This window comes from Paroedura picta, chromosome 14 (assembly GCF_049243985.1).
Source record: "Paroedura picta isolate Pp20150507F chromosome 14, Ppicta_v3.0, whole genome shotgun sequence".
In the NCBI taxonomy this organism is placed as follows: Eukaryota; Metazoa; Chordata; class Lepidosauria; order Squamata; family Gekkonidae; genus Paroedura; species Paroedura picta.
This window is the reverse complement of record NC_135382.1, coordinates 25,166,526-25,185,173: the sequence shown is the minus strand read 5'-3', so window position 1 is coordinate 25,185,173 and position 18,648 is coordinate 25,166,526. Positions and strand designations below refer to the sequence as shown.

The 18,648-nt window shown below is 42.2% G+C and overlaps 1 protein-coding gene across 2 annotated transcripts in view; it reads left to right on the top strand.

The window, feature by feature from the left end:
• The window catches only part of GAN (gigaxonin), a 37,422-nt gene extending 22,326 nt beyond the window's left edge, over positions 1 to 15,096 (top strand). Inside the window, exons 10-12 of one of the 2 annotated variants that reach the window (XM_077310889.1) lie at positions 285 to 394; positions 1,039 to 4,299; positions 4,430 to 15,096. In XM_077310889.1, the coding sequence (XP_077167004.1) occupies positions 285 to 394; positions 1,039 to 1,220 (292 nt within the window). In that variant the 3' untranslated portion in view covers positions 1,221 to 4,299; positions 4,430 to 15,096. Of the gene's footprint in view, positions 1 to 284; positions 395 to 1,038; positions 4,313 to 4,429 lie in introns of both variants that reach the window. The other variant, XM_077310888.1, reaches the window with a different exon arrangement.
• Positions 15,097 to 18,648: the final 3,552 nt, after the last annotated feature.

The following is an 18,648-nucleotide window of genomic DNA, read 5'->3' as shown; positions in this document are numbered from 1 at the left end:
AAATTACACTCTTTGATGCCATTTAACTTCAGTGCACTTAGAAAGATGCATGTCTTCCGTTGAACTGCAATCCTAACCATGCTTTGTAGGCATATGATACTTGCTTCCATATGAACACAGATAGGATTGAGCTGTACACTGATGTTGCATTACCTCTGAAAAATACCTTTTTGCGTTGTGCTTGGAGTTGCACATCTTTACACATAAGGTAACTTTTGCATATGTGCGTCTCTTCATTGCATTCATTATTCTAGCAGCACTTTAAATGTTGCCTTTTTTTGCAGGTGGATCTACTTGAATGATCAAAACCTATGCATCCCAGCTAGTTCTTCATTTGTATATGGAGCTGTGCCCATTGGAGCAAGCATTTATGTGATTGGAGACCTTGACACAGGTTAGAAGCTAAACAAGGGGGGGGGGAATTGTGCATTTTTAAAAGTTATGTTTGTCTCCAAGAGTACCATTGCTAAATATTCCTCTGGCAGTTTCCCAAAAGGATGGGTCAAATGCCAAAGTAGCATCTCTTCTGTCAGCATTAAAACTGTCTGCGTTCTCACTCCATATGTTCCATTGGGGCTTTTAGGATTTTTCAACTAGTTCACTAGTTACAGACTTCCTTTCTTAATGGTGGAGAGGCATTCCTCGGGTTTGAATCACTCTTGTGTTGCTTAGTCATATTTTTGACAGGCCTTCCTTGAAATGTTGAGCTCTAAATACTCGGTTATCACTACTACTTTTCTCAGCGTTTTAAGTAGCTACGGGAAAGGTGGGGTATAAATGTGCCGTGTAAATCAGTTTGACATGGTCGTGTTGGAAACGGGATCCAAATTTTTGTTATGAACCTTCACAAAACAACAAGTGTGCAAGATGCAAAACACCACTGGGTTTGAGTTTTCTTCACATGTTTGCTTTTTAGTTTACTGCCCACTCACCCTTTGCCCCCTGGGTTTCCTCTAGAAATCACATTGATTTTATTGGATAAAGCTGCTTCTTAAATGCTGTTGAATCTCCTAAAGCAACAAATGTCTTTTGCAAAAGGTACCAACTATGATTACGTGCGAGAGTTTAAAAGGAGTACCGGAACTTGGCATCACACGAAGCCGCTGTTCCCTTCCGATCTTCGCCGTACCGGATGTGCAGCATTACGTATTGCAAACTGCAAACTCTTCCGACTGCAACTCCAGCAAGGGCTGTTCCGCATTCGCGTTCCTTCTCCTTGAGAGATCTTGGGAAAGCTGAGGAGGTGAGAACATCTTCAGAGGGTCCACTGTAACAACATAGCTTTATTTACAGAAGAAACAAACATCTTGCATCAGCAACTTAGACTGTATGCTCAGCTTGGGTATGGTAACTGTTCTAACTTTGTTAAAAACAACAACAATACACACATACACAACTGCTTAAATGCTTATGCCTCGACATATTTGTGGGCGAGCTGTCGTACATTGGCAACTGGCCAGCAAGAGGCCTCTGGTTAGTTTTATCTAAAGATATTAAATGATGCTAGTGAAGGAATTCCTTTGCTTCTAAGAGAGAAGAATGGGTTAAATAAAATGGGAGCAAACAAGAGAGGTGCGTTGCCACCAAGGGGAATTGCCCCAAATAATTGTATTGTCTTTGAACGCCATTACCACTGCTGAACCTAGAAATATTGTATGAAAACCAACCTTTCTTATATGCCAAAAGAGAGACTTAACTCCATTGACTGGAGAGAAAGAGAGAGAGCGAGATGGGCTGTTGCACCTTTATTTACCAGGTCTTCCTTACCATTTAAGGTCTGTGCCTGAAAGAGTAGAATTGGATTTTCATCATTTTCAGTGGGCTTTTTCCGTTTGTTTTTGTTTCTAAGAATCTTTTTAAAATATTTAAAATTAAAATGGACTAAACTGAGCTAAGGGTTACAAGACAATATTAAATGAATGACTGCATAGACATCTTTATTTTTTAAACCTTGTGTTAAATCGAGTGACCTAAAACTGCCTTCACACCTGGGCCAGCATCCAGCCCTGGTGTGGATTTCAGATGCTGCAATATCCAGTCCTCATTTAAAGGGGAGAGGGCTGGGCCTTCAAGACCTGCCACACTATGGCGATGACACGGGGCCACACAGCTTTTTTGGAGAGCTGTGCTTTCAAGACAGCTTGAAAGTTGCTGCCGGATGGCCGCGTTTTAATGACTGTTCTAGACCAAAAAAAAGTCAAGAAGGTAGAACCTAAGGTGTTCTAGGGGTTGGGTGGGAGGGAAGAGGAAACAATTACAAGATAAGATATTCAAGGCACAATTGGGGAAACTTGTATTGGGATCAAAAGTTGGTGTATAAGTGACCTCTTTCAAAAGCAGAGATTTCTCCACTACTGCTGACCTTTAGAATGCTGTTGGTTAAGTTTCTCCCCCTCCCTCCCCTGAGTTTTTTTTTGTACGTTTTGCTCAAACTATTAATATTTAACTGAATTATAGATAGGCAGTTTCTGCTGATAGGATACAATTTACCTCACTACTGTACATTTTACTTTGTTACCTGGTGTTTATAACAATCAAAATGAAAATGAGGGAAAGGCAGCTGAAATGATCCCTGTTGTCTCAGACCGTATTCTTGCACTGTAGGTTATTAGAATTAATATTGTTCCAAGATGTGCTTTCTTATTCTGAAAAAAAATGTGGGTCCTCAGTAATAACTCCTTTTAGGACTCACTGTTGCTCTGGTTTAATACCGTCCTGAGGGACGCATGTCTTTGACTTAAAGGGGTAACACATTAAAGAGGAGGGCAAATGTTACTACCAGACATTGATGTGTTGATTCTTGAACTCTGGACGCAGGCCACCCATAGCTTAAGCATTTCTAAGTCCTGTTGGTCTCACTAAGGCCTATTATGCACAGCCGCTGAAATGGTGGCATGGAGAACGAGGAGGAGGAAGAAGTGAAGCAAACCGATTATGCAAGGGACGGAACACAACGGCGGCAAAACCCAGAGTATCCGATTATGCACACAGATACTCTGGAGCCACTTCTGGTTGCGCCCTGGTCCCAGGAAGCTCCACCTTCTTCCGCATCCCACTAATGTGGCTTTTTCGGCGGCATACGTTGGCTCTGCACCCGGTTGCCGCCTGCAGCGTGCATAATTGGTGATTTTAGCCGCCGCCATTCCACCCCGAATGCTGACTTTCCACTCCGTGCATAATGGGCCTGAGAGAGCTTCTCTTGCTCACTGAAATCAGTGAGATCATTCCTTTTCCTTTATAACATGACAACAAAAGCAACCTTTAAATAAAAATGGGTTTTTATTCCATTAATTTGTGCTACTAGGGATGCCTGATGTGTGAGAGTTTGGGCAGATTTTTGCTTGCAGGTCCTATTCTTGGAATAAAATAAGCATCTTCTTGAACAGTATATGGCTAGGCTTGTATGAATGCTGGGGCTTCCCTGCATTCATGCACCCCACAAGTCACTTGTTATGAAATGCTATCAAGAGTATTGGGATGAGGGAAGAGTTATACATATGGAAGGCCTTGTATGTACCTGAAGGGATTTCTTGGTTGGCAACTCAGACAGATTTTTTTGAAAATTTCCTTCAAGATGAGACAAAAAGTTGCAGATTTTTAACGCAACTCGGTATGCATCCTCCAGCACAATGTACTGGAAGTGACTAAACACTGTAGTACGTCTGTGTGTATTTTAAGGGCTTTCCTATTCATTGTTATAATACTGTTTCCATCATCAGAAGTCTTATGAAAAAGTCCAAAATGCCTGTTTCTTAAATTTTTTTTGCAAATTTTGTTTTTACGATAATGTTGTGAATATATTTTGGAAACCTTGCTGTGCCCCATACCTTACTGGGAGTTGGGACCTTCGTATTTATGACATGGTCAGATGCTGGTACACGCCGCTGTGTATGCTTACAATGACAAAAGCTATATTTTGCATTGATCTTGTTTGTTTTTAAACATTTAGTATACCTTTTTAAAAATAATTTTTATTTTTATTGAAGCAAATGACAAAACCCCTTGTTGTACTGTGAGCTTGATGATGTAAGAAAGAATTTTGCTTTAATTTCACTGACATTTCAGCATGTTTGGGGGCTTTTTAGAATATTCAAAGACAATGTTGTGGTCAAAAAAAAAAGAAGCTGGTTAAAGAAATGGAAAATATAAGCCGGAAACTGTGCTGTTCTTTCTCTGCCAAATTTGGTAGTGGAGTTCTAGCCGTCTGTTTATAAACTTACGGTTCCATTCTTTAAGCTGCTGCACAGAAAGTATTTGGGACAGCAGAGCCATTGTGGAGTAGCTTAGTATTATAGCATTGTTAAGACCAAGGGTAGTCAACCTGTGGTCCTCCAGATGTCAGTGGACTACAATTCCCATGAGCCCCTGCCAGCAAATGCTGGCAGGGGCTCATGGGAATTGTAGTCCACTGACATCTGGTGGACCACAGGTTGACTAACTCTGGTCAAGAAGCATATTCTTCAAATACAGAAGATCCGTATGGGGGGAAAAACTGCTGCCGCTATCAAACTGACAGAAATTCACCAACAGAGCTAACAAAACTGGTGTGGCTTTATGCACCTAACATTTGCCTGTGAGCTCTTCTTTGTGGAACTTGCAGCTCACAAATTGCACAATAGGCCAATGTGTCATGTACATGTATATGAATGCATGAAACTGCCTTTTTACTGGGTCAGATCATTGATCTCTTAAGTGTCAGGACTGTAAATTCTATCTAATGTGTTTACCTGGCAGTTCTGAAGATTGAACTTGGGATCTTCTGTGTACAAAGCAGGTGCTGTGTGCTACTGATGGACAGCCCTGGTTCACCCCCCCCCCCCAGTCAGTGTTAGGATAGCTGTTTATCATGCCATATCACAGCTACACCAGTATGTAGGAGGGTGAACTTGGGGCCGTAGACCAATATGTCTGAGCTGCATCATTGCTGGAATTTTTTTAAATGGTGAAATGGGCATGGGGAAACTTATTGTTGGGAGAACTTTCATTTCTCCCTCCCCCAGTTACTTTTCTCTGTCCAGTCTTGCTCCACATGGATAACACAGATCCCCCCCCCCCCCAGAGAAAAATGGCTTGTGGCCAAGTAATTCTTAGAAAGAAATGTTAATTTACTGTTCATAGGATTTACCTGTCTTGATAAGCTGCCCTTAAAGCAGGGGTAGTCAACCTGTGGTCCTCCAGATATTCATGAACTACAATTCCCATGAGCCCCTGCCAGCGTTTGCTGGCAGGGGCTCACGGGCATTGTAGTCCATGGACATCTGGAGGACCACAGGTTGACTACCCCTGCCTTAAAGTACTGAATGCTGCCTGGATTTGTTTCAGTGGGTCCTTATCTGCAATAATGCCTAACAGGGAGCATTTGTGCTTAGCATATGTGACTCAAGAGCAGCATGCTTTCCAATGATTTTTGGCTCTAGTTAGCGCTATTTTATGCTTGACTGTGTTGGTGAAGACTTAGTTAACGTTTTCAGACTGTGTGTCAAAAACTTAAGTTGTATATCTTTTGCTTGGTCCGCTGTATTTGGTTTTGGGTTAGAATAACTTCTGGAGATGTTATCTGGGTTTAAGCTCATGCAACCATAATTCAGTCAGAATTAAGGAACCTAATGGAAATACATATATTGGGGCAGGGTATTCCTTGCATCGTTGGCATTAAATAGTGTCCACCAGTGCAAGTAAAGAATATTTTGGGTGCAGTTGCTGTGCTCAGTCTCAATACGCATTTTCCAAAGCACTGATCCTCTTGCCTGTCTCACAAACACACAGTACAGTATGCAATAACAAACAAAACCCCATTCCAAGTGCCAAGAACTTCGTTTTCCCTATGCACGCTCTTCATATTCCCTCTGCTAAAGAGTGCTGGGGTGTTTAAAACATGGAGCTGTAGAAACGCTAGTGGAATTTAAAAAAAACAAACAAACATGATGCATGCTTGAGCTTCTTAAACTAAAATTCTGCCGGGGCTTTGTGTGTCTGTTTTCAATTTATCCTCCAAAGCTGCCTTGGAAAACATCACTACCTGTGGTGCATATGGGACACTCCAGTGTACCGTTAATATTCTAGTGCCATGTATGTAAATAAATAGTAGATGGTAGCTGACCATTTTATTTCTTTTAATTTATATAAATATTTGAAACCGTGAGCCCTGATCCCTTCATATGTGGACACAGCTGTGCCCTCTTCCAGTTCTTGTTTGTCTGGGGAAGGGAGTTTAGATGCAGCTTACCAGCAGTTAATATGGGGGCATTTAATCACAGGAACCGATAAACTGCAGAAAAGGGAGTGGCTGGATCACTATATGGGAGGGGTATCACTATATGGGAGGTGGTATCACTATATGGGATCACTATATGGGAGGGCAAGGAACAGCCACCAGCTGCTACGTATGAGCAGTCAGGAGCAAATGATACTCCATGTCATGTTCTTTTCCTCCCTTGCAAGCACAATAGCACCTGATGGGGAATGGATCACACCATGTGCAGGTAATTTTTAGTCATCAGTGAACTGAAGGGTGTACCTCTCAGGTGAAGTGTATCTATACTAGGGGCCAAGCCCGTTGCATTCAGGAATACAACAGGCGCTAGATTGGGAGGGTGGAGTGGAAGAACTCTGTGGACGGCCTTCCCCCAGGACCCAGAAAGGCTGCAGGCAGATATGGAACTCACCGACAGGGGCAGCTCTCATACAGCAGGGATCTGCAGCCTCCGAGGGAAGTGGAAGGAGGAGGGGGACGGAAGGTGATTGGCTGGCCGCTGGACAGACAGGCAAGCCGGTTGGTGGAGGAGGCGCTCAGGGGTGGGACAGCTGCCCTGCGTGGGTGTTAAGCGCTGAGTGGCACTTAAGCCATGAGACATGCTCCGCCTCCAAGCCCTTACCAGAAATATATTATGTGGAACGGATATGTACAATAGTCATGCTTGTACTGGCTGCTGTTAGTCTACATCTTACCATTTGTTAACACTTCCAACCTTTTGGTTTTCAGAAACATTTCCTAAACCACAAGGCTAGGAAATATTCTGGATTTATTTCAGTTGTTATGAGCAGAAAGAAGGTGATCCACTGAAAATGATATGGACTGGTTCTAGGTGTCCTGGGTGGTTGGTTTTCGGGCAATGCGTGTCAGATGAAATTTGTATTCAGAACTAAGATGCATCGAGGCAGCTGTTTTAGTAGCTGGCCTGCCCACACACAAGTGCCTCTCTGTGACACGGTGGCTTGAGGGACAGATCCGCCAGCCTCCCAGAATGAGCTGTTTCATGCACTGGCTAAATAGAAGATGGCAGACTTGAAGCCTGTTTTATTTAAAAAATCTCAAACTTGGAGCATCAACTGGTAAAATGCTAGGCATTCTCAGGTAGAACTAGATAATGCACCAACCCATGTCAAGATCTCCTTTTTTCCAAAATAACCGGAATATTTTATGACATCATATCCTTTTTCCTCCCCAATCTTGATCTGAGTTTTGTTGAAGTCCATCCTGTTTAGCCTCCGTAGGACATCATGTCCCAAATGTGGCCACTTTAATAATCATTCTTGAAGTCTCGTGCCATTTAAGCATGCTCAGACTGAACTACAGGCGGAAACCTGCTGGTGTACAGAGGAGGGGGGATCTGCCATGACTGCCTTTAAATTTTGTTGTTCCTTAATTTAAGGGCATTTCTGTTTAGGATGGAGGTTGCGCTGCCAATTTAGAATATGCAGATAAATGAGTGTTCCCCTCAAAGTGGTTCACAATCGTCTTTTCACAAACAGTTCTGTCTCAGTTGCCCCCAACCAAGGGAAAATAAGTACCAGGGTTAGACTTGTCTGGAGATGCATTTCAAAGCTCCTCTGAAGGGGGTACGGTGTGAAATCTCTGCTGCTATAAACTGTACCAGGCTGATATTTTTGGTGTGATTCATAAAATTTCACAGAAGCCCGAAAACAAAAAATGGGCAATACAGCTGAGCAACGTGCAAAATTTTGTTTAAATTTTAAAAATCCCATTTGTAGTTGCTTCTTGATATGATGAACATAACATTTTTAAAATGAGCTTTTTGAAGAAAACATGGATGGATCTTTCCGGGCACTGCTTTGTATGAAGAATTCTCAAGCTGGAGTCTGGCAGAGGCCTCTATCTTTCATCCCTCTCCTTATAGCAGGGGTAGTCAACCCGTGGTCCTCCACTGATTTGCTGGCAGGGGCTCATGGGAATTGTAGTCCATGAACATCTGGAGGACCACAGGTTGACTACCCCTGCCTTATAGGAACCGCACCTCACACAATATTTGTTCAAACATGGCGATCTAACTTTGAGTCACATTCTTTACCGAAATTGATTTGGGTGGTCTTGAAGTATTTATCTAGAGGGAGAGAGTCTGTGTCTCTTGAAGTATAAATGACCAACATCCTGCATCATATTTGGGGAGGGCTTCCCCTCAGCTGTTCTCACGAAAAAAATCTTTCAAGTGTGGTTGCACTTGCATTTTGACATTTAACTATAGCAACATTGGCAAGCAGGAATTTCCCGCTTTTGCTTCTCAGGAAAAGCAGAAGAATTGCTTACCCATGTGCAAAGATAACCTTTGCTCACTTTGTTTGGAACAGTTGGTCACGTTTTGTTTGTCTTCGCTACCGAGAGCCTCTTTCTCGAAGAGTACTTAAAGGTGCTGTTTTGGCCATACTTCTGAATTCTGTAATGCTGTGCTTTGAGATGTTTAAATCCATCAGTTACTTGAATGTTAGTTGTTGGTGCCTGTTGTGTTATTTTCCTTGTTTAATGTTTACCTTTACTTTTGTGAACACTCTTCCCCCACTGCTTTTTCTTTTCTTAACACTTTTCATTGAAAACAAAAGCTACCCTTGATTCAACAACAAAGCCTTTTGCCGTCTCCATATTGTAAAATTGTAGATGTATTTTATTTGTACAAGGGAGCTTTCTGCTGAGCCCCTCCCTAATGAAATCGGAGTTCTGGAGACGTTTCATTCGTTGCATCCAGTTCTGAGTGGTCTTGGAGGGTTATAGCTAAAAAAATGTCAACCAGTTCTGTTTCAGTTATTGTACGGTACATTTCTCACCTCAAGTAAAGGACATCTCTTGGGAGCCTGTAATTTCCCTAGCTACTAACCAAGTAAAAGACTGCTTGCTCCAAATATTTCACCAGTGAAGACAGCCTATTAAGGAAGAGAGGACATAAAAAATGGTCAGGTTTGTGAAAGATTCTTCTAATGAAAGAAGGCGCTGTTTCCTCTCTGATTTGGGTAGAAGTTGTACTGTTCAAAATTCTAGGGAGGAAGAGAGATGCCTTTCTCCTAATGTGATAATAAACACCAGTTTACAAATCCTGCTTCCTCTGGTGGCACTAAAAATATGGCTGCCGTCTTCCCCTGTTGGTTTGCTTTTCTGATAGACACGGGTAGCTGGAGCTATCTGTAGTCAATCACAATCTTATCATTTAAAACTCAAGCTTAATAACTATGAATAAGAGGAAGCACTTGGTCAAATTGTACAGTTGCTTGGTTCACTTTTGTTTTGTTGCAATTTTGCAGCCATTCTAGTAGACAAGTCTACCATTTGGGGTATGATTCTCACCTACACTAGATGAGCGGGGGAGCAATATTTGCTCTACAGGAGGTTCTTAACACCCTTAAGGTTGGAATGCCCATACCCCCTCTACTGAAGGCTTTTATTGTTACCGTAAACGCTAACATGGATCACGCTTGACTTCAGCTGTAAATCCCACCAGTCAGAAGTGGGCTCACCAGTCAGAAGTTGGTTCAGAAGTTGGTGGATAAAAATCTTGCAGATCACTGTTCCACCTGTGTCAGTTCTGGCTCGACCTGCAACCAAGGGCAACTTGCTACTCAAATGCTCTGCATCTATAGTGCTAACCAACAGCAGTATGCCGGGCATCATCTTGAAGGCAAACTAGACAAACCCACTCATATCTAAAGAGTCTGCGGGTGCTCTTGAGCTTCTTTTAAAGAAATCTTTACTTGGAGTCTTTATGTTTGGTATTTTTATTTGGTGTTATATATTTTTCTGGGGAAGAATTTAGCAAACCTTAGACATCTTGTCTGTTTCTCTCTCCCCCCCCCCCCAAAACACACGCACACACCCCTGCCCTCAGAACTATGCAACTTAGGCATGGGTACTGCAAAGGGCTATAGAAAAAGCTCAGAAATCTGTTTACATAACTTGTACTTCTTTTGAAAGGGCAGTCACTGAGGAGCTAAGGAGCAAGTTGTGATTGACATGCAGACTCTAGACTGGATGCTGCCTTCTACATTGCCTGGTTTGGTTTACCTTCTGTGGGCATCTTACCTTTTCATTCTGAAGTATTGGTCCAGGCTTGTAAATAGTTGCCTGCCTTATCACCTTTGTTCACTAATAATAATTTCCAAGTGACCAGGAAGGGAAGTTGTTTTGTTTTTGCCAAACATAGAGGAAGTTGGTTCCTTGTTCGAGTGAAAATGGACAACAGAAATATCCCTTAACAGCTTGCTTCTTGTGGGCTAATTTGGGGGCAGCTGAGCCTTTACCATAATAGTTTTAACACATTTTGACTACTTTATTTTGCTGTTTGTTGCATTTGAACCGCTTTTTAAAGTTTTGGTCATTATCGTAGAGTTTAGTTTTCCATGTCTGAGTACTAAGGTTACAGTGAACTACGCCAGGCCTTTTTCAGATGTTCATTCAGAGTGTGAATGAGATTCACGGTCTTAACCTCTGTGTGAAGCTTTAAAAAGTACAATCCAAAGGAAGTTATGTTCCATTGAAATAAATTCAGAATTCTGCTAGTCACTTGACAGAAGGGATAGCTATGTTACTCTGTTGCAGCAAGGGACCTTAAAGATAAGCACAGCTTTTATTCTGTACTTTTTGAATTTCATGGCCCTTTGACTCTACTCTTTACAGCACCCCCCCCCATAAATTTCTACATTACTATCGCAAAGCCACAAATGCATCTGATGAAGTGTTTTGTTGTTCTAGTTGTCTTCAGCCAAGCAGGGTCCTGAGCCCATTATTATTTCATTTGCTTTTTTGCTGCTTTGCAAAGGTATCTGGTGCTAATCCACGTGTAGAGATCATGGTAAACATGCATGCATCCTACCCCTCCTTGTGTATGCACTGAGAGGTAAAGCAGGACCTTGAGACTAAATTATTCAGTCATGGAGAGGATTCTTTGGTAGCACAGATGGATTCAGAGATGCATTCCTCTTCTACCATCCACACAGATATTTTCTCTTGCCTTCTCTCTTGGCCTGGCCACCCCCTACCCTTATCAGTTGGTCCTCCATTGCTCTTGGTATACTTGCAATGCAGACCCCATAATCACCAATCAGATTGTAGCTCTGGCTTCTCTTCTTGTCACATGACTTGGGTGATACGATTTCCTGTTGCATGCTTGCAGTCCATTGAGTCCTGTGCAGCCACCTGGGCATTTAAAGGTGGGTTCAGCATCTGGAAGCATTAAAGACCGCAGTTCTAGTCCAAAAAAGCTTATGCTAAAATAAAAGCCTGTTAGTCTTTAAGGTGACATGAGGCTTCCTATAGATTTTAGTGGTGCCCTGATTTTCCTCTGGTTCATGCTGCCAGGCAAATAAGTTGCTTCTTTTTTGTTAATTGAAAACCTACTGAGTTCTAACTCAAGCTTTTGTGTGACTCTGCTCACATACAGACAAGCGAAATGCTACTTTAGATAGTCCCTGTGCTTCCGACCTACATCTACAGTTTTCTTAACGGATGTGCAATTTATTTAAGGATACATACAGTTTCTTCAGACTTTCTCAAAGTGGCCTTTTCTAGGAAAAGCACACAATATCCGGATGACCACTGCAGTCATAATTTAAAAAAATATTTTTTTTGTACTTGATTGAATTTGTATGTCTTTTTCAAAACAGTAGGTTCTCATGTTCTGGGAGTGTGCAGGCACAATGAAAAAGAAGTCACATTTTCCGTCATCATACATTGTCTATGTCTGAACTACTCAGAGGCAGCTAATGCTTTTTGGAACATGTCCTTATAGCAAAGAGAGATAACAAATCCTGGCATCTCTAGAGTTCTTCATGCAGTTGAGCCTCGCAGAGGTTTGGAGCAGAGGTTTAGCTCACCAGTGTTCTATAAGGCTTATAATTCCATATTTCCTCTTGTGTATTCAGCGTCAGCACAGTGAATTGTAGAAATGAATCATGGGTTTATCTACAAGGAGCAATGGCAGGAGTATCCTGTGTTACCATTGGGGGTGAGGGTGAAAGCGGATATCTGACCCCAAGCAATTTACAAAAAGCAGAAGTTACCGCTGTACATTACTCATATTCATGAGGTCTTGTTCTTTCCATCATTGTGTACAGACCAATCTATGGAATTACAACATTTTCTTGCTGTAGTCATTGTCTTAGAGATTAACCCGAAAGGACCTTGAGGACAAATTATGTGCGAATCGGAATCAGACAAGATGTTAGAGACAGAAGCCCGCGTATGTGTATCTCCCAACAGTTACAGTGCAGCTTTAGTGTGTGGATTCCTTTAGATACTGTTGAAGAAATGCTCGGTTAAGTTGCATACAGGCTTACTGGAATACTTAATGCAGGGATATATCTCGGAGTCAGTTTTTAAGGGCTCTTTGCAGACGTACCTTCAGTTGCTAGCACAGCGCCAAGAGTGTGTTTGCAACGCTGTAGAGACCACCAAGTTTAGTAATAATGCCCTTGATGTTGTCGATGCTAATACACAATCCTCTGCAAAAACACAAGGGAAGTGTCTAAATAGTGGACCTCCAAGATCACTGTTTTGTTTTTGTTCTACCAACTCGGTCAACGGGGCTTGTTCAGGTGTCATATTTTTCAAGGACCTCAGTCCTGCTACATTCCCACACTTTGCCAAATGGATGTGCCAAGAGGGCAAAACTAAAATGGATGTGTGTAGTTGGGAATTATGGGAAAAACACATGAAAATTGTCTTATGTTGAGTCAGACCCTTGGCCTTTGGACTCTGGCAGTAGCTCTCAAAGTCTTGAGCAGAAATTTTCCAGAGCCTTGAACTGGGGAGACCAGAAAGTGACCTTGAGATCTGCGCACAAAGCAATCTGTTCCGTCACTGAGAGGTTACTCTTCCTCAGAAGCTTGGGTGGGAGGAGACCTTTGTGAGGTCCCCTTTTCCAAGAAAACTGAAGGGCATGGTGTCTTTTCGGTTTTTTGTTTGCACTGGGTTAACTAGGGCTGGCAGTTCTATTTTCATACTCCTGTCCTCTTTTTGTTTCCAATTATGGGGAAACTACTCCCTCCATAGGTGCTCTTTTCTCCCCCCCCCCCATTGACATTATCTGCCCAGGCCACGGTGGGGGGTCTCCATCCGTGTGCATTTATGGCATCTGAACAAATCCATAGATTAAGTATGAGCATGGAGTTTATTTTTCAGCTTTTGTTGCTTCAGAGATCCTGTATCTCGTACTGGCTTGGACTTTAAGAAAAAACAAAACACCTATATAAGAACAGCTAAGGGTGGGCTAGTTTGAATTGTTGTGCATGCTAACTTGTACGCTTTGATATTTGAAGAAGAAAAAAAACTGTGCAATTTGAATGGCACTTTGTGATCGGTTAGTGAAAACTGGGCTTTGCAATGAACCATTATCTTAATGACTAACGAGTTAGTAGTGTTGTCTGTGTTACTTGTATACGCTTTTCAAGTGTCTTGACCCACCTTGATTCTCCATTTAAAGAAACCATAATCTTGATCCACTGGCTCCAGTGAGCACGTAGTACACTGCATGAGCAGTGCTCCGTTTAGGAGTGGGGAAATGACTTTGTACACCTGCATTTCTCTTCATAAAATGAAGACAAACATAACGTTTTTAAGAGCAGTTGTAGTAGGCTCTTTATCTAGAGGGTGACGTCCAGCTTCATCTTTTTCCCACATAGCCTCCTGCCTGCACATAATTAGACCAAACCAACAATCTTGGCCCTTTCCCCTGGTTTTTCTAAAGTACTACAGTTAGAAATGGATTGCAGGAAGGCTTGGAGAAAAATCCTCCTGGCCCTTTAACAGAGGCTTATGGGCAGAAATGTGTAGTTCATACTTTTCGTGGGCTGGGAGGTGAATATGTTAAAAGGGCAAGACATTTTTCCCCAGGCCTGTTGGCAGCCCTTAGGTATACATTTAACTTCAGAGAAAATCTGCAATTGCTTTAAGAGCAGTTGTAAAACTCTTCTGTAGTAGGAAGCGGGTGTTACAGGTGGAGTTGGTGACGTCACAGGCAGTAGTCAGTTGGCCCTGCCTACAGCTGGCCTTTCCCATCATTCAGTTGGTAACACTACCCAAAAAAACCCCAAACAAAGCAGATGATGAGTCCCTTCAGTCCTAGGAGAGAAAATGCTTTGTTTGGACTGAATGTATGGTCAGTGCTTCTAAACATTGCTTCCCACACATTTGCTCGACAAATGTTGAGTCTGTCTTCATTTCCAGAAGAAAAAGGAGACCTCTCTAGATGCTGATGTTATAAGAGGGTGTTTGGATGATGATGTGTGTACTGAGTTCATTTGCTTAAGGATCATTTCACTCACCCTTTGTTCCCTTCCACCTGTGTGTTTTCACGAGTCATCGTGCTTCTCCACCAGTCAAAACTTAAAATTCCTTTATCCTCATTGGTAACATTAAAGGTTTACATAATCTAAAAGATGCAAAATGCATATTTTACAAAAAGGGTTGTTGGATTAAGTAGCACTTTGTTTACACATTCAGTATCATGTTGTTGGGCAAGTTAAGGGTTTCTTGTTTTTGTGTTTTTTTTGTTTTTAATTTAAAGCACATGGATTGTGCTCTGGGGCTTTATAGCCACTGTGCAAATTGTGGCGTTATATTGTACTAAGGATCAGTGAAAGTGTTTTATCTTTTTTAATGTAGTTTGTATTGACCGGGTTTTATAATATGTAAGAAAAAAAAAAGAGTGTTGTATTTTGATCTGAGATTTGTGTATGGTAAAGTCACTTTGCTTTTATGTATTGGAGGTTCGTTGAAAACTTGAACTATTTTATAGAAGGGTGTGCAGACCAAAATGTATGTCTTAAAGATGTTTAATGAACTAACCAAATAAACATTTTATGGTTTGCGTACACTTATTCTTGCACAAAGTTTTTGATTCTCTGAGTGTTATTTTTAAAGTGGTGCTGAAATTTCCTTTCAGAGCTTTCAAGAATAAAAGGGTGCTGGAAAACAGGGGTATCCAAGCTGAATAATATTCCCATTGTTCTTTGCACCCATTCTATACTGCTGGAGGCAGTTTGAATATCTCAGCTCATCTCTAAAAAAACTCTTATTGTAAAGGTACTGTGATCAAGTTGCAAGGTATGGAACACATGCAGTCACATACAACCACAGCATTACAGACAAAACCTGTTGACTATTAAAAGACAATCAGAAACCATTGAGATCCTGAATTGAAACAAGGTCTCCTATTCGTGTCAAGACACAGAAACATTCTGCACTGATTACAGGCAAACATGTTAATCCTTTTCTGGAAAGAACATTTTTTATCCATCAGGATATGCTTTATCAGGAGAAAAGGAAAGGCAGAATAGCCTGGCTATCTCATGGGGAAAGAACAAGATCCTGATGAACTCCAGGTTCAGAGGAAAGGAACAACCTTCTCCAAACCTGAAGTCTCCTGCCAGTGAAGATTTCGACTTATATTTTGCAAAAAAATAAAATAAAATAAGCAAAGCTGTACTGTAATAGCTGTCTGGGGTCAGTGCTGTGAGAGTCTGAGAACACATGCACATCTTGACAGTGCCAGGGGGTTTCCAAAACCCTAGGTGTGCAGCTTATCTTTCAGCAACGGTCTACCTCAAAAAACAAACATGCTGTATTAGAAGAAGAAGAGTTGGTTCTTATATGCTGCTTTTCTTGACCCGAAGGAGTGTCCAAGTGGCTTACAATTGCCATCGCTTTCCTGTCCCTACAACAGACACCCTGTGAGGGAGGTGAGGCTGAGAGAGCCCTAATATTACTGCTCGGTCAAAGCAGCTGAGGTAGATGAGGCTGAGAGACTTCTAAGAGAACTGACTGGCCCAAGGTCACCTAGTTGGATGCATGTGGAGGAGTGGGAAATCAAAGCTGGTTCAATGGGTGCCAGTGGCCTACAAGAATATGTCTTGGCAGGGAAGGCTGGTCCTTAGCCAGAAAGAGTTATCGGTCAAAAAATATGATTTGGAATTCTGTGATTGGTCACCTACCATGGACCCCCCACACGGTTCCCCACTCTGAGGTCAAAGTTCCCCCTCCAAAATATTGTCAGTATATCATGAACTAGGGAAGTACCAAACCTTCATGTTTCAGGTATAGAGGCCTTTAACAAATGTTGGATTCAGTTTCAGTCTTGTATTCAGAAGGAGAAATGCCCAAATTCTGATTCAGACTTGTGTGTATGTGTGTCATTCTTTACTAGTCAGCTTGTTGCCCATATGAAGAAAAACGTATTTTGTTTTTTACTATTCCAAAAATCTGGTTTTAGGGCAAATAGAACGTAATGCTTCAACAGTCCTAAAAATCTGTCCTTTTTGCTACAGAGAAAATTAGAACATTTTACAGAGGGAGTTAAAATAATCTCAGGATAAGCCCTTCAGTACCAGGACTGCTAACAAGGGGAGGAGTTCTCTGAACATGTGCAAAATGTTCTTCACTACCCACTCATACTTTTAGGCTGGAGGGAGTGGCAGGTTTAAAGCAAAAGAGTAATTTGGGCCATTTAGTGTAAGACTCAAAATCTCTGAAATGATGGGGGTGACGTTGTGTGATGTACACACTTCTTTTAAAATGTTTTGGACCTGTCTTTTAGTGGACCATTGAAAAAAAAAAGTCTGAAATAGTGTAATGAAAGCAATTTAAAATTCAATCACAGCAGAAAATCAAGAGAGAGATGCATTCTGAAGGGCCCTTAAACACCTACGTTCCTGGACCTATAAGCAGATACTGGGGAATGTGCTGGCTGTGAGGATTACGGCTTCACAAGCCTTCCAGTGGGAGAAGGGCCCTGAGGTAATCCTGAGGTAATGGTCCCTCCCTCGCTCTTGCTCTCCTTCCCCTGCCTCATCAAGAGAAAAGAGAGACCGTAAATGGGGAGCAGTGAATGGAAAGAAATTAGGCCAGTGGCTTTCGACATGAATGAAGAACAGCATTCTCGAGTTGTCTGAGGACAGACGGGACGTGTCCTTCAACACGTGAGGAAAGGGGCCAAAGCCTCCTGCACAGAGAGAACTGGGTTGTTCCCAAAGCGTGCTCCCTCTAGCTTCCATCCTCACCCTGACAGGATTTAGCATTTCAAAGCATAGTTTTGTTCTGTGACTCCTGCTACAGGCTTAAAAATAGCTCTCTGACTATTTATAGAAGCTGCAGAAGCGCCTCTGCTTGGGTATTCTTGATTGGAATCGCATGGTAAGAAAAGCCTGTTTTTCCTCAGTTCCAACAGCCTACAGCAGGATGGGCTCGTCTGGATTTTCTGTTCCGCTGTCCACCTCATTGGATCAAGGACGGAGGCCAGGGAAAGTAAAGCCAAGGGATTTTATAGCTGTAGTGAAATTCCTTGGAGAGTGGCAGAATCCATCAATGTCTACATTTTTTTCCTCATCAAGGTGCTTCGTTTAGAAATGGACACCCCACTGAACAAACCGCTTGTTCACAAATAGTTCTCGCTGACAAACAGGTGCCTTTTAAAAAACAGCAATAAAGATATGCCCTTGATGAATCTCACTGTCCCTTTTGCATGTCTGCTGCTCCATTGATGCAGTGACTTGGGGCCATAGACCACATCTTGTTCCTTCGCCCTTCTCTATGAAGCAAAAAAGAAATGTGCAAATTGCCATTTCTGTCCTAACAGAAGCTACTCCTGTCATTCAAGGAAAACACATCCCAGTGTCGTAGATCTCTACATCATCTTTCCATTTTGCAGTACACACATTACCTCTCAGTAGAATTAACGGCGTTATTTTTTTGGTCAAACAGACCAGAATTATTAATTCCATTTTGCAATAGACAGGCGGAACAGGAGAGAAGCTGATTTAAGGCTACTTAATAGGTTACTGGTGGTTGAAGTGAGATTTTTGAATTGGGCATTTTCTAGCGCCCTCTTCTGGGTTGCATCTGCCCTGCAATGATTTTCGGTGTCCCACTGCAAATGCAGACAAAAATGGAATTTGCAGAATACCAGAGGAAAGATTTCTCCCTTCCCTCTGTGTGCACCTTCCTGACCTCAGCTTCCCCGTGGCTGTCCTTCCTTCCCTGCCCCACAAATGGGCTTTTCAGATTTTTAAAAAGAAATCAATAATAACCACATTGACAAATTGCTGCAGCACTATTTCTTTTTTATAGCCCACAAAGAAAACTTTCCTACAGTGGGGGGGGGGGGCAGCACCAATATGAGTAGCACCAGCCCCAGTTACACAGTGCAAAACCTTCCTTTTTAGTGTTTCCCAAAAGATCATACCAAGCCAGGTTTGAGAAAGATTAGTGCAAAATGAAGTGGAAACTGAAAAGTGGCCATCTGGGAGTCAATATAGTGCAGATGTTCTGGAGAAACTGGAGCAAGCCCTCCGTGGGGAGGCCTCTTCAGTCGGAAGACTCCCCGTTCCCTTGGCACCGCAAGATGACAGTTTGAGGCAAGGAGATGGCATCTTGAC